The sequence below is a fragment of the Pipistrellus hanaki genome, assembly GCF_964339955.1.
Source record: "Pipistrellus hanaki genome assembly, chromosome: 14".
Classification (NCBI taxonomy): domain Eukaryota; kingdom Metazoa; phylum Chordata; class Mammalia; order Chiroptera; family Vespertilionidae; genus Pipistrellus; species Pipistrellus hanaki.
This window is the reverse complement of record NC_140516.1, coordinates 50477037-50500901: the sequence shown is the minus strand read 5'-3', so window position 1 is coordinate 50500901 and position 23865 is coordinate 50477037. Positions and strand designations below refer to the sequence as shown.

General features: G+C 58.9%; 2 protein-coding genes across 3 annotated transcripts in view; one reads left to right on the top strand and one right to left on the bottom strand.

Annotated features, from left to right (window-relative positions):
- The window catches only part of STK32C (serine/threonine kinase 32C), a 36666-nt gene extending 22957 nt beyond the window's left edge, over nucleotides 1-13709 (bottom strand). For both annotated transcript variants that reach the window (XR_014796820.1, XM_084904540.1), the window contains exon 1: nucleotides 13369-13709. Coding sequence is in view for 1 of the 2 variants with exons in the window: in XM_084904540.1 (XP_084760666.1) it covers nucleotides 13369-13591 (223 nt within the window). In the remaining variant the exon portion in view is untranslated. The remainder of the gene's footprint in view (nucleotides 1-13368) is intronic.
- Nucleotides 4886-23865, top strand: part of LRRC27 (leucine rich repeat containing 27) — a 29783-nt gene continuing 10803 nt past the window's right edge. The window contains exons 1-5 of the mRNA XM_084904645.1: nucleotides 4886-4984; nucleotides 11476-11579; nucleotides 18546-18790; nucleotides 20643-20773; nucleotides 23245-23303. Of these exons, the coding sequence (XP_084760771.1) occupies nucleotides 18599-18790; nucleotides 20643-20773; nucleotides 23245-23303 (382 nt within the window). The 5' untranslated portion in view covers nucleotides 4886-4984; nucleotides 11476-11579; nucleotides 18546-18598. The remainder of the gene's footprint in view (nucleotides 4985-11475; nucleotides 11580-18545; nucleotides 18791-20642; nucleotides 20774-23244; nucleotides 23304-23865) is intronic.

Below are 23865 nucleotides of genomic sequence, written 5' to 3'. Positions count from 1 at the left end.
CAGACCCCACACCGACACTGAGACCAGAAAACCTACAGGCGTGATCCTGGGTGAAGCAGGAGGACACGAACTCAACAACGCGAGGTTGGCACCCCGCTCCGAAGTCAATCGATGCAGAGGACCACATCGGCTGAGTAAAGCAGGAAAAGCACGTGACCACCCCCCCGGGCACAGGAGACTCATCCCATGCCACAACCATCAGTGATGTAGAAACAAGAAACTCGGCACACGAGGAAGAGGAGGCATTAAATTCACCGTGAAATCCTGAACGCTCTCTGGGAGACCAGGAAGAAGGCAGAGTGCCTGCTTTCTCCGCCTCTGTTCACCATGGTGCGGAGACGCTAGACAGCGCAGTCAACGTGCAAAAAGTAGGAACTAAAAATGTCTTTCCTCAGCAGTGACCTGACTGTGACATTGAAAACCCTGGGAAATCCACAAATGAGATCCTGGAATAGGTGAGTTCAGCACGGTTTTAGGAGACAGTCAATGTGGAACAGTTACTTTTAAAACCATGAAACAGGTAGGGATAGATGAAAATGTGCAACGCCTGCATAGTGACAACCGTCACGCGTGCTGGCAGCAACGAAGGCAGACTTCGTGCGACAGAATACATGTCATGACATGGGATGTTTGTGGGCTGGGGCACTCCAACCGTCAGAGGCCCGTTCTCTCTGGACTGGTCAGGAGACTCAGGGCAGCCCCCATCAACACCTGTCAGCTTCTCTTAGGAGCTGACCGACGGATGCTAATGGATACCAGGAAAGGCAGCACATCGGGAACAGTCAGACAGCCTGCAAAGGAAAACCACGTGGGAGGCAGACACACCTGCTTTCAGGACTCTCTATAAAGCTGTGGTCTTCAAGGCCACGTGCAGCTGGCGTAGACAGACATCCAGATCAATCACAGGATGGAGCCAGAAGGCCCACGGCTATGGCCTTTCAAGAAAGGTGCCGGGGAACTTCAACGGAGAAGGACAGTTATTTCAGGATGCGGGGCTGGGTCACACAGATGCCCGCGCACAGGGGGAGGGGGAGGAGGAGGAGAAGGAGGAGGAGGAGGAGGAGGAGGAGGAGGAGGGGGAGGAGGGGGGAGGAAGGAGGGAGGAAGGAGGGAGGAAGGAGGGAAAAGAAGGGGACAGAGAGAAGAGAGAGAATGAGAGAAAGGAGATCCTGGACCCTTACTTCATATCAACACAAAAACCAACTAACCCACCCCCCCACCTGGCACGGGCGGCCTCAGCGCACAGCTGGGCTGACCGCAGGGGTGCCGGGGACTTCCTGGGGCGACAGTGGAAGTCCACAGACTCTCAAAACTCACTGAATCACATCCTTACATCGAAAGGGTTTTATTTCTATGCAAACGATGCTTCAATAAAACGGATTTTCAAAATTGACCATTTCTATTCCTGAGCTGGAGCCCCACCCTCTCACACAGCAGCCTGTCCACTCCCTCTCTCCATTCACTTTGGTTGGATTCAGGGAACATTGTGGAGCGGGTGGTATGGGCGAGGCTGCGTGGAGTCAGAGGTGAACAGGACACGGCCTTGCCCTGTGTCTCGGCGTCGTTCTGAGGAGGGTTCCCTCCCTCGGCCGCGGGCGCTCGCTGTCGGGGAACGGAGAGCTGAGAGCAGGAGAGCCCTGCCCTCGGAGCCGGGAAGCCGCCAGAGAGTAAGTGGTAATTAGCAGAGACTTCCTGAACCTTTCAATTAACTCCGTCGGAAGATGAGCGAGTGTGCCTTCTCTGGGGCATTGCAGTTTGCTTTAATTAAAAGGATTCCGAGTTCGTGTAGAAGTTTCTTGAGAGGCCACTGGGTCCAAAGCCAGGACCGCCTGGGTCTGGGTGACAGCCGTCCCCTCCCCCCTCCCCGCTTTCTCTGCCCGTGTTGCTCTCACTCCAGGACCGCACGCGTGACCTGACGATCTGTCACCAGGGAGAGGGCAGGGCTCAGCTCGCCAAGGCCAGGAACCCCGGGAGCAGGATGCCTCCCCCGCCGCCCTCACTCCAGCCCTTGCCATTGCGAGTGGAAGTGACAAGCGTGACAAGGCAAGCTGCACACATCTCACCTCCAGCCCCGACACACAGCTCTGCCCACCCTGCCGCCGGGCACTGGAGACTCTGCCTGCTGACAGGTGGACACGGCCGCCGGTGTCCGCCTGTGAGCACAGGTGGCCGTTCCTACCCCCCGCCCCAAGGAGCCGGGTGCTGGCAGTAGGGAGTGGGCAGTCCACCCCCTGTCCTCCCGACAGAAACAGAGAAGGAAGGGGGCAGGAGGCAGTGCTCGCACCTGGGGTCCATGGCTGGCTTTGCCTCCCCTCAAACACCAGGCCCCAACGATTCCAGCTCCTCCTTAAAGACGCGAGCAGCCACATCCGGGGCAGTCAGCACCACCCCGGCCCTTTGCACGTCCACGGGCAAAGCAGTCTACCCGGAGTGGATGGCCTGGGCCGCACTGTAGGAGTCTGGTGTGGTGTGCACGCCCCCGGGCACGCACTCCTGCGCAAGCAGGGGCCCTCACTGGACTGAGGACCGGGTCTCAGCTGCTGTTTGTTTGTACTTGTGTGTGAGTGCACACACAGCTACACACAAACACAGTCTTATACCCTCACAAATACACACATGCCCATACCCACACTCACACATGCACTCATGCACACACATCCATGCACAGTCTCACCCTCGCACATGCATACATGTGCATAAGTACACCCACAACCTATGCACGTAAACATTCGCTCATATATGCACACATTTCATGCACATGCTGTGCTCACCTGCACACATTGTGCTCACATGCACACTCAGGCACATGCATACATATGCATAAGTACACCCACAGCCTATGCACATAAACATTCGCTCATATATGCACACATTCATGCACATGCTGTGCTCACCTGCACACATTGTGCTCACATGCACACTCAGGCTGACCCACACAACCCCAGGACAGCACAGTGGTCTTAGGGTGTCAGCCATGGAGCCCCCCCAGTGCCCTGGTGTTGGTAAAACGGACAAGTGGGACCAGGCTGTTCAGGCCTCCACCCACCCCTGAGAGCCCGGAACAGCCCGGCCGGCTGTCCGCGTGCTGAGCCAGCCTGGGTCAGAGGTGGCCCCCGCTCCCCGCACAGACTGTGGAAGGGCAGGGGTCCTGCAGACAGAGCCACACCCAGCTGAGGTCCCAGAGTCGCCTCACGAGCAGTGATTGCCCCAGGCAGCACCCGCCCTGGACAGAGGCCCCCCTCTGCTCACCAGCCAGCCCCTGGGCTCCCGTCAGGCGTGTGTTTCATAACCAGCCCACATACCAAGTTCCAACCTAATTCAGGGGAAGGCTTTCTGGACAGCGGCGCCTGCTGCCGCCCAGACTCATCCATCACATTTGGCCTAAAGGGAGACGCAGCCAGCCTCTGAGTCTCCTTCCCACAGCCTGGCCGGTGCCCCCTCACTACCCCCCCTCATCTCTCCCCCCACCCCATCCCACCCCCCACCTCAACCCCCACTGCTCCTGACTGTCCTCAAGCCCAGCTCTGTGGGCCTATCCCTCCGAGTATCCAGTCTGCGCTCCCGCTCTGACAGCCCAGAGCAGACAGATCACCCATCGGAGAAGGTAGGACAGTTGGCAAGGACAGACAAAAGCCAGGGTCTGACCGTCCCCATGGCCACGGGCTCCTGCTGCCCGGAGGGGTGGGGTGGCCCTGCTCCCCAAAGCCAAACGGCTGAGGGCTCTTCTGGCCTAGAGCTAGAACGGGAGACTTTCAGGGAGTCCCCCGGTGCCAAGGCCTCTGCGTCCCCACAGAAAGCACTGCTGACGGGGGAGACTCGCCCTGGGCCCCAAAGACCCTCTCTCTGAGGTCTGGCTGACGGGTCTCCCCCAAGCTGGCCCTTCTGTGAGAGAGCCCCCAAACTGCACCCCTTCCCACATCTCACTGACAAGGTCCCACCACGTGGAAACACAGCCCTCACTGGGAAAAGCATAGCAGGCTGGGCTGGGGAGCGGGGGCCAGGGCGGGGTGGGTGTGAAATTTTATTAATTTATTAATTATTATTATTATTATTATTATTATTATGCTCTCCGGAGGATATGCTGAGAGAGAGAAACATGGATGTGAGAGAGAAACCTTGATCAGTTGCCTGTCATATGCACCCTCACTGGGGATCAAACCCACAGCCAGTACGTGCCCTGAATGGGAACTGAACCTGCCACCTGTCATTGCACGGGATGAGGCTCCATTAACTGAGCTGCCCTGGCCGGGGGGGAGACACCATTTTAAAGGAGGTTTGAAGGACACGTGGTCATCAGTGCTTCCACCTAACCACTGCACCACCAGGCTGCCCATGTGCTTGGCAGGTGGCCCCTCTGGCCTCTGGGACAGAGCAAGGGGGTGCGTGTGGCTGTTCTGGCCAACAGCTGTGGGCAGATGGCCCAGGTCTCTCTCGGGCCAGAGCAGCTGGGGTGGGGGTTGGAATGATAACTTGCTGTTGAACGTGCTGGATTTGAAAAAGCCATGAGACACACGAGGGGCGGTGTCTGAGACTGGACAGAAAAGTCTGGAATGTGGGAGGCAGGCTCCGGCTGGAGATTCAAATCAGGGAGCCGTTGGCATATGGGTGATATTTGAAGCCTGAGCTCACCCGGGCGTGAGTGCAGCGAGAAGAGAGAGCGGCGGGAAGGGCCCTGGGGCTCCGGCGTCCATCGGGAGAGGAGGCCACGGGGCAGGGGCATCCTGGAGGCCACGGGAAGACAGGGGACCGGGGAGGGGGACCCGAGTGGCCAGTCTGCCACGGGCCAAGGAGGAAGAGGGCTGAGACCCAGGCATTAGAGTTACAACGTGGAAGGGGCCTCCCGAGAGCTTTGGGTCCACGGGGACAAGTCCTGACCCCCGTGAGGAAGGACCGGAAACCGCAGGAGAAAGTGCTTCCGAGGAGTCTGGCTGAACACAGCTGGGGAGAGAGGAACGGGGCCGTGCGTCACGCAGGACTTCCTCAGGTAAATAAAACGTGCTGTTTATTCACCGCGTGCCCTCCCTCAAAGGCTTCCGAATGCCTGCACCATGTCCCCCCAGGTCCCACGGGACACAAACGCCGGGCCCCTCCCGCCCACCCTCGGGAGCTGGTGGACAGCAGAGCCCCGGAGGCCAGAACCTGGGCGGCTGGCCAGCTGTGCTCCCACACGGAGCCGGTACCTCAGCCAGCTCTCCCCGCCCTTGGGGCTGATGTGCTGGCTGTCCCCCTCTTCCTGGGCCTAGATGTGCTGGCTGTCCCCCGCTCCGGCTCCCATAAGCATCGGTGACCCTAGGAGGGAGCCGAGGGGCCACCCAGAAGGCTAAGGTAGGGAGGTGGGGGCCAGGAGGACCTGGGACAGGAGAGTGGGCGTCACCCTGTTGGAGAGCCAATGGTCCCTCCCAAATTCTCTTCTTCTACCCCAGGTGCCCCCAGGTGCCCAGCTTGGGAGCGAGGGAAGAGGGGGAGCGGGGAGGAGGGGGATGCTCTTCATCACCCCTGCGCATTCTAATTGCCGAGGCTGGGGAGTCGGGATGGGTGAGAGGAGGGCAGAAGGATCCAAATGATGGCGGTAAAGTCACATACGTCTTGTATGTATTCACTGACTGATTCTGAGTGTCCCACCTCGGAGAAGAGTGCCCTGGGGGTGTCCCTTCTCAGCACCCGTGGCCCAGCAGGTGCCAGCCCAGCACTGCCCCACCCACTTCCTGTCTTGGCTCCTGCTGCCCCAGCACCTGGCAGACCTGACAGTGGGGCCCACCCCTGGGTTCCAATTGCCAACTGCAGCTTACCTGCCACGGCCTTCCAGCCCCAGCAGCTGGACAGGACTGCTCATCAGTGGGGCCTGAGGCCAGCCCTTTCTTCAGCATGGGGTTTCCCTCCCCCCTTCCCTTGTTTGATCTGCCACCCCTCCCCCCCCCCCAACTGCCACCCTGTCATGTGACAACTTTGCAAATTATCCTTTCTGCCCGAGGAGCTAAAATTTGGTTTCAGAAACTCATGTTGACTTTGAATAAAAGAAAAAAACAAAAGAAAAGACATAGGGAGAATCCATGCAGACATGACCCCAGGGCAGCCCCAGGCGGATGGATGCCACGGAGGGAGTCCTGCTCTCCCGCAGCAGAGACCTGTGGACAGGCGGCAGCCCTGTGACTATGGGGGACCATCGTGGTCACTTACACAATGTCCACGGGTTCTCTGACACCCCCACCAAAGGGTGGAGCCTAGCTCCCTCCCTTTGCCTATGGGCTGGACACAGGGACTTCTTTCTGACCCAGAATAAGGGGGCAGTTACAGTGTGTGACTCAGAGGCTGGGTCTGGACACTCATGGGGTCATGGGGAGGCCACTGCCACGTTGGGAGGTCACACAAGCAGCCCTCAGAGAGGCTCCATGGCGAGGACTTGAGGCCCAGCCTCCATGTGAGGGACCTGGCTTGGGAGCAGGTCATCCAGCCCCAATCAGACCTTCGGATGACGGCAGCCCGGCCAACATCCAGACTTGCAACCTCATGAGGGACCTGTGCCAGACCCGCCCAATGACAGACACACAGAAACCATGGAGTGATGTTGGCTGTTTTAAGCAGCTACATTCTGAGGTAATTTGTGAAGCTAGGCCTCATTTCCTAACCATGGAGCCTCTCTGAGGGCTGCTTGTGTGTCCGGCATGAAGAGTCGTGATGTGAATCCTGAAGGCAAAGAGACCTTTCGAAAGTCGGCTTTTAAGTTTCTGTGAGGAGCTGTGTGCTCAGCTCCTATTTTTAATAAATTGGAGGCAACACTGAATCCCACCCACACCCTCTCCTTGGCTTCGGAACTTAAATAACATCGAGCAGGGTTTTCGCACGATCGAACGGGCTGGCGGAACACGGAGACCGGCTATGGGCGCCCGTGTCACGTTCAGGGGGATGGAAGACGGGAAGTGACCCGTCTCACGGCTGGACCGAGCCAGGCCACAGCGAGCCCCCAGTCTGCTCTCTGTCTTCAGCCATGCTGACGTCAGTCGGATGCCTTCGTTTTTAAAATAAATTTTAGGACAACGAGAAGAACATTTTTGATGAAGCAGGCATCCCAGTTTTTAAAAATAACAATCGTTCCATTAATTACAGCTTCTCCCGAATGGTCTCTAATTCCGATCATTAAAATCATTCAGCGCACCAGACCAACTGGTGTTTGGGAAGCAGAGAGGAACCCAGTGTGTCCTTCAGGGCATGAAGGAGGCACCCGGCTCTGAGCTTCCTACCAGCAAGGGAACCGGGACCACAGCCGCAGGGCACAGGCCCATAACGTAAACACCAACGGGCTCAAGAGCTGTCCAAAGGAGGGCCCCACCTGGTGTGACAGAGAGCACCCCATCAGGACCCCTCAGCAAGCCCAGGAGTTTCCATGTCTCCGTGCAGGCGGCCGGCCGGGCAGACCAGCTGGGACAAAGCCATAGGGAGCCACAAGGGAGGATGGCCCATGCAGCCTGCCACAACCTGCTGGGGGGGAGGGGGGGGGAGGGTGCTAGGAAAGATGCCCCGTCTCAGCTTACAATAAAGGAAGAGGTTCCCGTGCAGCCTTCGGTGAAGATGCAGGAGACAACATGATCGTTACATGTTGGTTACGTAGGTAACAGGCTATGCCCGAGAAAAGACAGCCAGGAGCAAAACAAAATAAAAACTAAAGGAAAAGGCCAAAACAGGTTTGGCTCAGTGGATAGAGCGTCGGCCTGCGGACTGAGGGGTCCTGGGTTCGGTTCCGGTCAAGGGCATCTACCTTGGTTGTGGGCACATCCCCGGGGGGCGGGGGGGGGGGGGGAGTGCAGGAGGCAGCTGATCGATGTTTCTCTCTCATCAATGTTTCTAACTCTCTATCCCTCTCCCTTCCTCTCTGTAAAAAATCAATAATATATATATATATAAAATATATAAAAGAAAAAAAACTAAATGAACTTCCACCTCCCATCATGCATCAGGGCCCGGTGGGCTTCTGCCCTCACTCAGCAACTCCACCTGCTGCATACCTGCTCAGCCCTCCCTCCTGGGGTGTGCCCACGGGCCAGCAGCACTGGGGACTGCTGGGGAAGGCAGTGGCTGACCCCGACCCTTGGGACCCACTGCAGTGGGGGGCGCTGCTTGGAGCCGGCCTGGCTCTGTGGGAGCAATGCTGCTCCGTGGCTCTGCCTCCCCGGACCACCTCCGAGCTCCATCCTCAGAGAGAAGCCTGAATAGAAATGGCCTCCAGGGCATTCGTGCAGCTCTTCTCCACTGGAGGCTGGGCGGTAACAGTTTTTAAAGAGAACTGGCGTATTTTTAGCATTCTAAAATGTAGAAGCAGATGGATGGACATGCAGAGCTGACATTTGTTACATAAAGAAGTATGACAGTGGGTCCCAAGTCCACTCTACACCAGCCTCGTCAGCCCGGGGAGAGAAACGACTCCACAGCTTCCCAAGGTTCCCCCCACCTCACCCTGGACTTCACGGGGAGCCAGGAGTGAACGGGCAAGGTGGGCTGGACCACGTGCCCTCCTACCCAACCGGAACCCGAACCCCACCCCACACCGGGGTCCCCGCACTGTTTCTCCTACTGATAGGAAGGAGCCCAGGCTCTGCAGCCACCAGGCTTCTGGCCACCGGGGCCCTCGTGCTGTGGGGGAGGGTGAACTTGCCACAGACCCACGCCTGGCACACAAGGAGAGCCACCCTCCCTCCTGCCCCACTCCTCAGGGTCAGGAGGGAAGGAAAAAGGCACCTGTTCAAACTCACTCCCCCACTGGAAAAAGACTTAGTGAGCTGGGGCTAGCCCGCCACTGGGAACTACGGCCCCATGCGCACTATGGGGTCAGCCACACGTGGGCTTGGGCAGCGCAATGAGGAACAAGGAAGCACCAGGAAGTAGCCAGGGAGTCACTCTCTGCAGGTGACATGACTGACCACCCACAAAGCCCCAGAGAAAAACCCGGCGGCTGTGGCACAGGGGCCATACCCAGGGCGAGTACTGGTCACGAAACGGGTTGCTCCATCCAGCACTACCCAGCGTGGAACGTGATGGGGGGAAGGATCCCACTCACAGGTCCACAAAGACAAGCAACCAACGCACAAGGGGAATTCGTTTTAAATCTAGAAACAGCCCAAAGGCGCTCAACGTAGGGACATGCAGGACTCGCAGGACAAACACATCCTCATTCCATGTCGAATGTTTGTCTGAGCTGAAATCTGCGATGGGAAAAAAGTAAAACCACAGACGTACGCGAAGAAAATGCGGGTGGAGATTTCCAAACCGAATGATGTCCGCCTGTGCCTGGGAACCGGCTTCGGGAACACGACACCAGGCCAGGAAGCTGCCGGAACCGAAGATGCTGATGGATCTGACCACACGAACATTAAACACATCCGCACCCAAACCCCCCACAAGAACTAGCAATCTTACCGAGTAAATGGCGAAACGTTCGGGGAGCATCTGTGTATCTGCAGCAGTGAGAAGAAACCGGGCAGCCAACATCCCAGCTTGGCCAGGAAGTGCTGGTCAGGGTGGGTGCCAGCAGCTCAGAAAAGAATACGAACACCCCCAGACACAAAAAGCAAAGGTGATCAATCTCACGGGTAGTCAAAGAAACTCAAAGAATTCATGCAACCTCTAGCTTTTAGACTGTCGAAAAGTGAAAACACCACCAGCACCCACAGTTGGTGAGGACGTGGGGAAAGTTTTTGGGGGAGCAGCGAGGAGCACACACTGGTCTCCCTTCCTGGACCCCCTTCTCTCTGCTCCAGGCCCTCCTTCCAGGCAGTAATTTATTCATGTTTCCTTGTCTATTGTCTCCTGGCTTCCCCTTTGTCCAGGTGCCCCGCACTTGCAGCTGCCACCTCTCTTTGGTCACCGCTGTATACCTAGCACCCAGGACGGCGGCTGGCTCTTGGAGGGAGCTGGACAGGCGTATCAAACTATTTTCCATGGACGGTCCTCTGACGTGGGAATGTCATTCCCAGGAATGTGTGTTACGGAAATAAGGCCAAAGTGCAAAGACAAACATACAGACATGCTCACTGTTAAATTGTTTATGGTTTTTATAAGATGGAAGTGCCCTACAACAGGAATGAAGTAAACAGCATTTTGTCTGCAGAGAGGAAAGCTACCACACAGTGATTACCAGCCCTGACTGCCCATCAAAGTCACCAGGGGAGGGGCTCAAAGGTGTGCTGATGTCTGAGCTCACCGCTCACCCAGCCCTACAAATTCAGCCCAAGTTCTGGGGAGCGGGGCCCATGGAGTCCAGGTCATAGCCAGGGCTGAGAACGGCTGCTGTAAATCTAGCCAACAAGTGGTGCTGCAGATTTATACAACGTTTGAAACGTGCTGCTAGGTAAAAAGCCGGTGATGGCAAAACCGTGTCCGGAGCACGCTCCCGTCTCTGTATCAAGGGAAAGCAGCGTGTTTCTGGACAGCCGGGTGTGAGGACATTCCTGGAAAAAGGCTGGAAGATGTACGCTGACACCTTCTCTCGGAGCTGGCTTACAGATGTCTTGGTTTTCCTACCGAGGACCATTTTGGGGAAAACAGCAAAGTGTGAAATCCTTACACATTTACACATTGTAATACTTCTCTAATTAGAAGGAAAAAAAAATCACACACAAAGTCCCGTTTTCAATTTTTCGGAAGGTGACTTGAGAACCAGATAGCCCTCCCGCCTGCCCGCACGCCAGCACCAGGGTTCTCGCACTCCCGTCTCCCTGGGCGAAGGCAAACCTTCTCAGTGGTCAGTCCCTCCCTCCCAGCAATCATGCCATGGGAGGTGTGAGACAAGCCACAATGGCTGAGAAGGGTAGGTATCCCCAGGCTCCCCAGCTTCTCAGCAGGAGGTGCTATACCCCCCCCCCCAGCCCAGGGGATGCCCGGGAGTCAGGGAGGGGCAGCATGGGAGGAGGGGGGCTGAGGGGAGAGAAAGAGTTGGCCTTGGTTCTGGGGTGAGGGAGAGGCTCAGAGAATCCCGGACATGCCCAGACCCCTGCCAGGTGAGGACAGCGGCGCTGGACGCCAGGGGACTGGCGGGGGTGGAGGACATTGAAGATTTCTCACATCACAACTACGTTTATTAGTTGGAATTTACCTGGCGCTTCGTTAAATTGCCCTCTTGTTTCCCTTCTTCTTTTGCTCTGCGTACTAAATTTGATACACTAATTGGGTGTTTTAATCAGAAAAAGTCACCAGAAGGTTTCACATTGCCATAGCAACCATGCAGTCCCAGCAAACGCGAGTCACCAGCACCCCCCTGTCACCAGCACCCCCTGTCGCCTCTTTAAGTCCGCTCCCCGGGGATGGGGGGGTGGGGGGAGCTACCGGGAGGGGATGGGTAACTTCATACCCTCCCCTGGAGAAGAGGTGGATTCAGGGGCACGGCTCCCCTCCCGAAAGACAGTCCTTTCTCCTTCCCAAACCCTAGTCTCTCCACCCAAATAACGCCCCGGCCTTCATGCTAAGATCTGCAGCGTCTCTCTGCAGACACGCTGTGACTCCCGAGCCGTGGAAGCCCGGAGAGTGACACGAAAGCGTGGAATACGAGTGGAACGGAGTGGCTGCCCGCCCAGACGTCTGCCCAGGGACAGGTCTGGCCTCCCGATCGCATGTGTTGGGTTTCGGGATGCGGCCACCATGCCCAGGGATGAGCAGGTGATCGACGGCCACGTGTCCTAAAAAGCAAGCATCTGCAGCCAGCATCAGTTACCGCCCACAAGCCCAGAGGGCTGGGGCCTGTGCCATCCTTTCCCGGGCAAATAAGGAGGTGGGGGGACGTGGTAAATTGTTCCCCCATCAGATGGCGCGCATCCTAAGGAGATTCTGTGCTCTTTTCGCCTTTGAATGATCCATGAATTCTGAAACTTAACACACTCAGCACGTGGGAAAAATTCTGCCTTAACAAGCGGGAGGCAGCGCCCGGCTTTCTGCTACATCAACCTCCCTACCTGTGCCTCAGGGAGCACGGAGCGAAGGCAGAGAGCGTGGCCAGCTCCTGGCTGACACCAGCAAATGCTGAAAACACATGCATTTCTCAGACGTGGTCTCCGCCTGCAGGAGGAAGCTGGATGTAAATCTGCTTCCCGATTAGTTCCTAGTTCGCCCGGGGCTTTCTTTATTTTGAATATTTATGCTAAAAACAAAATCATATAACGTGGAACATCCACAGCATTCATGAGTTCTGCTGTCTCCAAGTTCAGAACACATGAAAGCCGGTCCCAGATCACACACTGCGCCAGCGTGGCTGGTCCTGGATGCCCGTCCTGGGAATGCAGGCAACCACGACCCTCCCCTGCTGGCCTGACCAGCCCCGGCCCGCACCCCTGGCCAAGAGCAGGCTCCCATCACTCCGGCTGACCACGGACAGCCCAGGCCTGCACACTCGCCAACACTGGCCTGCGGTCGGACTCTTGTAATTTCCTATCATACTTAAATTATTTATCAGAAATAAATAGCTCGGGCTGTCACACTGAGCTGTGCTCTAAAATTATAAAAGACCCATCGTACTCTGCAGGCTGCCTACAAATGAGAAAAAAAAAAAAAAAAAAAAAAAAGCAGATTTCAACTATTTTAGGGAAATGTCAGAAAACATCATATGTGTCATCACGGTAGCATTTAAATGTGTGACATCTGTGGGAAAGGCTGTGTGATCGCATGTGCATTGCCACAGCACCCCACAGGCGGGCACCACACGGCCACCTGCCCTGCAGGTGCTAAGTCAGTCAGAGGCTCCTGGTGCCCAGCAGGACCCCAGGAAGTGTGCCTGGACGGCCTGATGCCCGTCACCTGCCTCCCACCACACCCATCTCCCTGTGGCCACGCAAGAGACACCTGCCTTCTGGGTGGGCAGCTTCCCCGCAGGAGGACCTGAGAGAAAACCAGTTCCCAAAGGGAGGTCTGTGCGGGAGGACCAGGCCTCTCCACCGCAGGTCTGTGTGCAAAGGCTGGGCATGGAGGGAGGGGGGGCATGTACCTTCACCCTGGAGAGGGAGAGGGAGGGCCAGGGGACCCCTGTGGGGACGCATCCCCTTGCACCCTGGGCACCCAGCACAGGTGAGAGAAATGAGCCGAGCCGCACACAGCCCCTCACAGGAAAACGAAAATGTGCAGCTCTTGGTACCACGGGCGGTGTCTACCTAAGCCCCGATCGCCACCGGACATGGAGGACGCAGGCGGGGCCCTGGACACGCGTGGGCGCCGCAGGCACAGCCCGCCAGTTTCCTCGGAAACCAGGCAGCAGCCCTGGGACGCCCTCCCATCCCGTGGCCGCGGTGTGTGGCCGGGAGGAAACCCCACAGCCACGGCCCCCCTGCGAGGGCCCGCGGGCTCCCCACGCCGCCCCCGGAGCTGCCTGTCTCCCCGCCGCGAGGCCGCACTCACCGTCCTCCTTGTCGTCAAACACGGGCCTCCGCGCCGGCGCCCCCGACATGGACGAGCTCATCCGCTTCTTCCACTTGCTCCACGCGAACAGGGGGCGCGGCTGGGCGCGGGCATCGCCGTCCCGCGCTCGGGGCTGCCCGGCGGCGGGGGGCTGCCCGGCCGGGGGCGGCGAGCCGGGGGGCGCCGAGGCGGAGCTGCCCCTGCGCTCCGCGCCGCTCCTCATCGCCGGGCCTGGGTGCGCGGCGCGGCGGGCGCCCGGGGCATGGCCCGCCCGCCGGGCTGGGCGCGGAGCAGAGCGGAGCGGCGGCGGCGGCCCGGCCCGGGCACTGGCGGTCCGTCCCCCCCGGAGGCCGGCGGCGAGCGGCGGGGCGGGGCCGGGGCGGGGCCGGCGGGCCGGGGCCCGGGCGCAGCGGAGCGCGGGGGCGGGGCCGGGGCGGGGCCGGATCGGCTCACGGAGCCTCGCACCCGCCCATCGCCCCGGGGCCGGGTGCGTGCCGCGGCCCGGACTGCACGGCCCGGACAACGGCGAGGCGGGAAGGCCCGTCCCCGCGGAACAGCCCGGCGGCCTCCAGAGGAGGGAGGGGGTCGTGGGCGGGACCGCTCCGCCCGGGAAGGTCCCCCGGAGCCGCCCACCCCGCTGCCCCGGAACAAAGCGGCTCAGGGTCGCCGCCGCTCCAGCCCGGGGACCCTGCGCATCGGCCTGCGGCTCCGCGCTCCCCAAGGGCGCGCCGGGCCGGCCGGGGCGCCGGGAAGCCGCTCCGCGGGGACCGAGGCCGGGGCGCTCGGGATTGGCAGCCGGCGGTGCCGCACCGGATGCGGATCCCACCCGGGGTGGCAGGTGGCTCCCGAGACTGCGCCCCGGGAGGGATGGGGAGCGGGCCGGGGGAGGGGCGGCCGGCTGGGGCAGGAGCCCTCCCCAGGGGACAGGCTCCAACACGCATTCGGGCGTGGAGAGGGGGTGAGGATGGGGGTGGGGAAGGGGGAGGGAGGGGGGAGGGGGTGGGGAGGGGTTGAGGGTGGAGGTAGGGAGGGGGGAGGGTGGGGGGTTGGGGGGGAAGGGGGGGTGTGGGGGGGTGGCTCACACACGTGCACCCGCGCTCTCAGGGTCCCCTTGGCTGGGTCTCCGGTCCGCTTTCCCACGCTGGTGCCAGGGCCTCAGTGCTGAACCAGAGCTCTTGGCGCAGGTTCGCGCCCCAGGAACCTCCCCCGGGGGGGGGGGGGATCGTGTGCCTGAGCCGCCAGGGTCCCCTGGCCCTTCCCATGTGGGACAGGGGCCTGAGCGCTGACCGCGGGTCCTTCCACAGCCTCTGCCGCATATTGGGGGGGGAGGGGGGAGGGGTTGGGGGCGCCGTTTGCCGCTGTGTGCCTCCGCCTCTAATCACACAGCAAGGTGAGGTCCCTGTGGCCCTGGCCTAAGACTTTGTCACCGAAGAAGAACGAAGAGCCGGTTTTGTTGTGGGCTGCTTGGATGCATGGTCACCGGGCCCTGCGGGTCTCTCCGCTCGTGCTGCCTCTCCCTCCAGGCACATCCTTCAGCCACTCTGGTTGCTGCCGGCCCCTCACCTGGCTCTACCCTCACCCTGGTTGTGGCACTAGGGCTCTTTGTGCATGTATGGACCGATACATCCGTCCCCGCCCCTCCTTTGAACTCCACTGTGGCTCCTCCACCTGCTTGGCCAGCGAAATGTGAGCAGAGGCGACCCATGTCCTCTCTGGGCCACACTTGAGGGGCCAGTGCATCACTGAGGGACCGCCCGCCCACCAGGGAGGACATGAGAGACAAGGGAGAACTCGCGTGTGAGCCACCTAGGGAAGCCCACCCACCACCCACTGCGGTCCCCGGGCCTGGCCCAGGTGCTGGCCTGGGTCTCTGGTTAAATTCCTGGCCCCCCAGGAGGGTAGAGAGATCTGGGGGAGATAAGAGATCAACCGAAGGACTTGTATACATGCATATAAGTACAACCAATGGACACAAAACTCTGGGGAGGGAGGATATGTATGCGGGGGGGGGGGGGCAATGTTAAAATATGTACACAGATAATAATTTAATTTAAAAAATAAATAAAAAATTTGGCTCTTAAAAAATTTTTTTTAAATAAATAAATTCCTGGCCTCCCAAATTGGATGCAGCCTTCTGAGCTCCCACAGCCCCTGTCCTTGGCTCCCTCCTGGAACTGCCACTTGTCAGGGGGTAGTCAGCGCCGCCTGCACAGAGGAGCCACTGTAGGATTTCACCCCGCCCACTCGGTCCATCCGGGCAGGGATGCTCTGAAGGAGGAACAAGCGCCGGGAGGTGGCATCAGAATCCTCAGCGTTGCCACAGAAGTGGGAGAGGCTCCTGCCACCGCCATTGGGCTCGCCAGCCGTGAGCCCGGCTTCTGGCTGAGCAGCGCTGCCCCTGTGGGAGTGCACTGACCACCAGGGGGCAGCTCCTGCATTGAGCATCTGCCCTCTGGTGGTCAGTGCACATCATAGTGACCGGTCATTCCACTGTCCGGTCAATTTGCAGATTAGCCTTTTATTATGTAGGGTGATTTTACCTTTTCCAGGGAGAATGTCGCTCTGGGGCAGGCAGGCGAGACAGCCATCGCCAGCCCACACTTCCCTCCGAGTCTGGGGCCGGCCACCTCTGCCAGCCAGACCTCAGGGGGCCAGGCCCATCCCTGCCCCCTCCCAGTGCTGCCTCTCGTTAAACTTCAACCTTGAAACCTGCCCAGGGGCTGGTCAAGGACAAGGGCGGTGTGGGCAGGAGAGATTGGGGGAAGGAGGGGACCTTCCCCGGCCCTCACTTCTGAAGCATTTCTACACAGATTCTCCAGAAGCAGGGCCAATCCAATTTCCTGCATCTTCTTGCTTTCTGTAGCTGTCCTCAATCCTCTTTGTAAAATTGGCTTATCATCTTCTATCTCCCTGGTTTATCCGTGGCGATATGAAGCGAAGGCAACTCTGCAACACACTCACCGCCACAACCTCCCCAGGAGAGGGGGCCCGGCCATGCCTGCAAGGTCAGGGGCGTGGGGGTCTGCAGGAACCAGCCAGCCCTGGGCCTCAGGTGGACTTGCACCGCACCCCACCGCACAGGCGGCTGACAGCGGGGAAAAGGTGCTGGGCCTGGGGTCTGGAGGCTGGCTCCGTGCGCCTGGCAGGGATGGAGACGAGGTGACCTCCTGCGGCCTCTCTGACAGAGTGGAGGCCTCCTCTCCATGCAGGGCGGGCCCAGGCCAGGGGTCAGTTCTCATCAGACTGTGAACCTGCTGGTCCTCCACAAAGATCCCCCTGGAGAACTGGTTTCTCTAGAGTCTTGTTTTAGGGGTGAGGGGATCCCCAGTTTTTGTGCTCCCGTCAGATGTGCGTGGAAGGAGGCAGGTGACCGGAGACTCAGAGCCACCCTGGGGACCCTCCATAGATCCAGAGGCTGCCTCGGGCCACTGTGCCCTCCCTGCTCCTCTCCCCGCTGTGAGAATGAGTGAGCGTGAGTGAGGCACCAGGTGGTCAGTGACGGGGAACACACCTTCCCCAGGTCTCCTCACGGAGCCACAGGAGGCATCGTGTGTGAGCCTGGGGAGTGGAGGGCAGCCAGGAGGTAGCAGCCCTAATGCCTTTGTACCAGAAGGTCAGCGCCAGGGCCCACGTGTGGCTGCCGCTCACTGTCCTCACTGGTGGGAGGCGGGAGGGAGAGCAGCTTTCAGCTTCTCCACCTCCTGGGCGAGGCCCACGCTGGGTGAGGAGCGGTGCCCCTTGCTCAGGACGACCGGTGCCACTTCTGCAGGACACCCACCCGTGCGCCATCCGCCGCGGGGTTCTGGCTAGAGCTCAGGACGTCCAGCTGCCAGCAAGCCAGCCTTCCTCAGTTTACCTCCAACTGCCCCGGCCCACCACGCCCTGCACCCATGGATGGAGCTGCAGGCCAGGGGCCATGTGCCCGCTGCCTCTGTGATGGCCCCTGTGGCCCTAGCGGACCCGGTCTCCCACAGGCGGGCTTTCGAGCTCTGGACACCGGGCGATGGGCCTTAAGAGCGACCTTTCCCGGGCATTTAGGCGGCGGTGCTCCGGGGCCATATCCTCAAGCCCAGCTCGCTCCTGCCCCCTCGCGGCCGTGCTCATCGCGCACCACGGCCCTGGCTTCGGTGCCAACCACCGCCCTCTGGGTGTGGGGGTCACGGGCCGCCTGGCAGAGGAGGTCGCGGGCGGCGGGCCAGCGCGCGGACCCGAGGGAGCGCTGCTGCGGCCCCTGCCCCGCGCACGCGCACTCACACTCCTCGAGGCTGGGCGCCCGCGGGGTTTCCCCCCCCTCCCTTGCTAGCGGCCCGCGTCTCCATGGCGACCGCGTGTGCCCGGCCTCCATTGTTGGGCTGCACCTCCCCGCGCTCCGGGCGCGCCAGCCTGTTAGTGGGGGGACCGCCACAGGTGAGGCGGGAGGGAGGGGCGCCGCAGGGAGCGGGACGGGGTGCCCAGTGAGGGAGGGGGAGACGGGGAGAAGGGGGGAGTAAGAGGGGGGCAATAAGCGGGGGGGGGGTGAGAGAGGGGAGCTCTGAGCTCCTGGGGCCCCAGGGTGGGCGGGCAGCTGATGGAGGGCGGTGCCCAGGACAGGCTGCGCCCCCAAGCCTGGACCGTCAGGCTCCGATGGGGAAACCGAGGCAGGCGCTGGGCACCTGGAGCCCACTGCTCATGGTTAGGTCTGGTGTTTCGCTCTGGTTTTCAGACGTTTTCCCTGTTGGGAGGTTTATAGGAGGTTGAAGGCCTATGGAGAACAGGACTAACTAACCAGAGAAAGCCCAGTGGCAGGGATGGGGGTTGGGTGGACAGGGGGGAGGGAAAGGGTGGGTGGGAGAGGGGAGGGAGGGAGCACCTGTGGGCAGCTCCCTCACCCCATTTTATGGAAGGAGGAGTGCATTGGTTTACAGACTTCGGGACGCTCCTCCCTCAAACAGCCATTTCTGTCCTGCGTTCTGGAGCTGAAAGTTGTATCCCAGAACGCCATGGTTCAGAGCGGGGAGCAGAGCGTTTTCATCCGAACCTTCTTGCACCCCGGGGGTTTATTTTAAACTTCAAAGTCAAGGCGGTGATATCGCTTATTAAAAGCGGTGTTCTGTAAGCGGGTGGGATCACCGCGGGTCTGCCGGGCGCCTGGCCGTTCCTCACTGTGGCTGTCCCGCCCGCCCGCCCGCCCGCTGCAGGTGACCCAGGAGGATGAGCGGTGGCCCGCGGACTGCTTCCTCCCAGCTGCCAGATGGAGGGAACCCGCCCCGGGACGGCCGACCTGGAGAGCGACACCACTCAGGCTGGGACCCCGCCCACCGCCCCCTCCGAGGACATTCCCAAGAGAGTCCCCGAGGCCGTGTTTTCCTCCGCACCCATTCTAGACCTGAGTCGTAGTGGGCTTCAACATTTAGGAGAAGTCCTTAAAATCCCCACCCTTAAAGTAAGCGGGGCGTGCCGAGGGTGTTGTGCAGGGAACGTGTAGACATAAAAAAAAAACCAGGCTTTTACTCGTCGGTATCTCTGCAGGAGAGACATTCTAGAATGAGACAGAGGAGGGTTAACTGGGGCTTCGTGTGCTGTTCAGACAAGTGAGAAGCTCAGGTGTGGGGACCAGCCAATGAGGATACCTCGTAGGCCAATTCTGATGTCCTTTCTCCTCGAGAAAGTCTTGGGCACCAAAAAGCTTGTGATAGACACCACTACTGAAAGCACCTTCGGTGCCTAATTTCATATATTTGTATTACTGAGAGAGGAAGGGAGAGGGAGAGGGAGATTAAAACATCAGCCTCCTGCACGGCCCACACTGGGGATTGAGCCCGTAACCTGGGCATGTGCCCTGACCTGGAATCGAACTGGGACCTTCTGGGTCGATGCTCAACCACTGGGCCATGCCAGCTGGGTCTCGGTCTCTTATTTAAAGCACAGAAGCCCTAAAAACCCAGTCAACATTGAGACAGGGAAAACCTTTCTCACCCACGCTTTGCTGACGTGACATGTTGATTCTACCGTATGCCTAGTGCAGTGGTCGGTAAACCACATGGCTCCTGAGCCATACGTGGCTCTTTGGCCCCTTGAGTGTGGCTCTTCCACAAAGCACCACGGCCTGGGCGAGTCTATGTTGAAGAAGTGGCGTTAGAAGAAATTTACGTTTAAAAAATGTGGCTCTCAAAAGAAATTTCAGTCGTCGTGCTGTTGATATTTGGCTCTGTGGACTAATGAGTTTGCCGACCACTGGCTTAGCGCCTTCGCCAGGTGAGTCCCTGCCTGCTTGTGATCTAGCTCGTGTCATCACCTGTGACTTCTAGAATAAGGTTCCGTCGGAGCCCAGCAACACAGTCACAATGGCCGAGGCTGACCTGGCACTGCTGTGTGCCCAGCACTGCCCACCTCGTGCGCCACGTGACCTGTGTTACAGGTTGAGCACTCTGGAGCTCAGAGAGGTTTGGGAACCTGCTCAAAGGCACACAGCGAATAGTTCCCGGGCTCTGCACTTTGTCCCGGCCTCCTGTGCCAGTGCCTCCTTTGTGATGGTGGCTTGGTTTCACCGGGAATCCTGCAGGGACGGCTCTGGGGTTGTCCTCCTGTGGCTGCCGATCACGGCTAACCCACAGCAGACCGCTCAGCGTGTGTGTCCCTCAGTTATTTCCTTTGGCTGCGTCCCTGGGACAGACGGGGCCGTTCCCTCACGGGGCAGAGTTGCCGTGGACCCAGGAGGGGGAAGAGGGGTGTAAACACGGGGGGTGAGTGTGCTGATAAAGGGTGTTTCGGAAGTGGCCTGTGCTCATGGGGGTGTCCTCAGGTGAGGACACGCTCTCGGCTCCCACAGTGGCGCCGGGTCCCGACGATTCCCATGTTGAGTCTCGTGTCTTCAGTTTAAACTTAAGGTACAAGAGTATGATTTCCCTTCCGACTTGATATGTGGGATCGGGGTGCCTAGAAGCTCCTTGGAAATGCTTCTGGGCTGTATTGTGTTTTAAAATTCAGTTGGTTGCCCCTAACCGGTGTGGCTCAGTGGGTAGTGTGTCGGCCTGTGGACTGAAAGGTCCCAGGTTCAATTCCGTCAACGGCATGTACCTTGATTGGGGGAACATCCCCAGTAGGAGGTGTGCAGGAGGCAACTGATTGATGTTTCTCTCTCATTGATGTTTCTAACTCTCTATCCCTCTCCCTTCCTCTCTGTAAAAAATCAGTAAAATATATATATATTTATTATTATTATTATTATTATTTTTTTTTTTTTTTAAATAAAATTCAGTTGCTTGACCAAACATGGTCTTTTCTTTCCTGGGAAGCAATTGCATCTTCAGAGAAATGAGCTCTGCACAATTCCGCGAGACTTCTTTCAGCTGCTGCCCAACCTCACCTGGCTGGACCTGCGGTACAACAAGATCCAGGCGCTTCCTCCCGGGATTGGCTCTCACAGGTAAACAGGCTCCTGCTCCCGCCTCAGAGTCCCCCTCCCTTCAGCGTGCCGGGAGCCTGTTCTGCTGCGGCTCCGCTCCTCCCGGCTGAATTCTGACCTCAGAACGGAATCACTTAACGGGATTGTTGAGGTGGTGCGAAGGGTGTGAAGGCTGCATGTACAGATTCATGGGACCGTTGCTGTCACTCAGGACACTTAGTAGCCGAGGGTGCCCGTGCCTTTGCTGCGCCGGCCGTGTGGGGTCTGTAAGGTCTGGGTCCGTCTCTGACTCGTTGTGTGAAGCTGCCCGAAGGGTCGGAAAGACAACCACGTGCGTCAGGGCTGGCTCCTGGAGAAGAACAAGGTGTTCTTCCCGTTTGGGATGTGTGCTCTCCTGCTCTGACCCCCGCTTCCAGGACAAGTGCCAGGTGTCCCTCTGTTCCACCTGGGCCCTCCCCAGCAGCTGGCTGTCAGCTGGCGTCCTCAGCGTGGCCTCCGGGAGCCATGCTCACCAGGAGGTCCCCTCTCCTCCTGGCCCCTTTGCCTCCTGTACCCAGTCCTCCCTCCAGAGGTGCTGCTTACCCTTTGAACCCTTCTGGGGAACACTCAGGCCCTCCTCCTGCGTCAGTGCCTCTGGGCAGAGGCCCCGGGGTGAGCATGTGCATGGAGGCGTGAGGGCCACAGGGAGGCCAGTGTGGCCAGCCGAGCTCGCAGGCCACAGCTGCTGTTTTGGATTTCATTTTGAGAGAGCGTTTGAGCGGATTGGGGTGGAATTTGACTTGGCTTTCAGATCACTGCACGGAGGGGCGAGAGTGGCAGCAGTGAGGCCACGTAAGAGGCCACGTAAGAGGCATGCGCGAGGCGGTGCCCAGGCAAGGCTGGGCACTGCAGAGCTGCGCTGGGCTCAGGAGCTGGCGGGTCTCAGGCTGCGTGTGGGCGTGGGAGGAAGAGTGGTGTGCGAGGGTCACCCCAGTTCTGACACGAGTAACTGCACAGGAGCCAGGCGGCCACAGGAACAGCGGGCACCGGCCCGCAGCAGGCCCTTCCCTCGCCGGCTGCTGCTCACCATTTTTAAAAGCAATTTTAAAGAAGTGAGCATTGCCCTAGGACAGTGTTTTTCAACCTTTTTTGGGCAAAGGCACACTTGTTTCATGAAAAAAATCACGAGGCACACCACCATTAGAAAATGTTAAAAGATTTAACTCTGTGCCTATATTGACTATATATAAAGTAATTCTCTTGAATAGGAATCAAATAAACACAAAGAAAGTATTTTATAATTACTCTATTATGAAATATTAAGTAAACAAAATAGTGAAAAATTATAAAATTCTTGTCTTGTCTGCACCTACGGCACACCAGGCAACATCTCGCGGCACACTAGTGTGCCGCGGAACAGCGGTTGAAAAACGCTGCCCTAGGGGCTTCATCACAAGGAACAACAGCAGCCTGTAATTATTGGAATCGAGAGTCTAGGTCAGTGGTCAGCAAACTCATTAGTCAACAGAGCGGCAAACCGCGGCTCGCGAGCCGCATTTTGCCGACCACTGCCGTGGACGCCTATGTCCAGGGGGAAGTCTGTGAAGGGAAATGACTGTCAGCACGGGGTGTCACCGAATATTTCGATGTGTTATGGTTAGGGTGGAGGCAGGCCCCATCCCCTCAGGCCGGTCAGTGGCTGCCAGGTTGTATGTCCCCAAGCCAGACAACAACAAGAACGTCTGCTGTTGGGAGGTGGGGCCCTGTGCCACGGCAGTTCTGTCCAGGCACCTTGGGAAGCCCCGGACGCTGACCCCAGTGGCGGCTGCGAGTCAGCGGATAAAAGGGGGTGATACCCAGAGCGGCCCAGGTAACCACGCTCCCCGGAAGGTAAACAGAAAACTGTCAGCCCCTGTGGTCTCTTTGGTGCTAAATTGTACAAGCCATGCCAACAGGTGTCCAGTGCAGGGAGAAAAGGCCCCGAAACCAGGTGTCCTTGCTTTGGGGCTTCTCCGGCCATGAGCGTGTGAACCACCATCCCTGAGCAGGCAGACACGAGTCTCCCGACGCTCTTGACCGTGGGAAACGTTCGCACGGAGCACCTGGAAACGCTGGGTGCATCACCACCCACCTCAGGCACCCCCGGGTGGTGCATGTGTCACGGGGCACCCACGGCCCAGGCACTAATGCTCAGCCAGGAGAATTTACCCCCCCGCCCCCTGTGCCCAGCTGGCAATGTCTTCGGGTTTTTGGTTGTCACAGGGTAGGGGGTGGTCGGCTGGCATCCTGTGGGGACAGGCCTCGATGCTGCTGTAAACACCCTGCAGGCACAGGACAGTCCCCCAGCCACGCATGGCCTGCCCTCGGGGTCAGCGGTGCCAGGTGAGCGCTCGGCCCCGATGCTGGGACAGCGGACCGGACCGTGGCCACGCTGTGGGTCTGCGGCGTCGCCGCTTTAAGGAGAAGACAAGTTTCTGCTTTTTAAACGATCTGTGTTCTGTTTTGTTTTAAAGGTGTTTGAAAACTTTGCTTTTAGAAAGAAATCCTATCAAAATGTTACCGGTGCAGCTGGGTAAGTACTCAACCCAACAGAAGGTGGTTTTAAAATGCAGGCTAGTGAGGTTGTTGCAACCTGCCCTGGATGCCAGGCATGGCCCCGAGGGGAGGCCCGCGGGTGGTCCAGGCCCCTCCGCCTCTGTCCTCGGGCTCCCAACAACCGTCAGCGCTCCTGCGTGGTCTCCACACCTAAAGAGTGATCGCAACCTAGTGTGGCCTTTCCGTTAGGATCCATCAACTTCTGCTTCTTTTTGTATGTCGATACGGTGTTATTGGTTGAACAAAAGTTTAGGGTTTTTCCATCTTCGTGTTACTTTTGGTGCTGTGGCCTGTGTGGAGGGCTCACCCTGTGGTTTTCACATGTGTTCCCGTGCTCATTGGCACCCAACCTCAGCCTCCTGCTGGCCACCATCTGCGTGCGTGTGTGCGCCTTCCCGGCTTTGACTGCAGCCTCGCGTTGTCCGCCGCAGGCAGGTGTGGTTGGGTGTCGCTCTTCTGTCCAGTCTGATGGTCTCTGCCTTTTAGCTGGAGTGTGCTTCTTTCTCGTTCTCATTTCCTCTCTTCCTGGGACTCCAGTT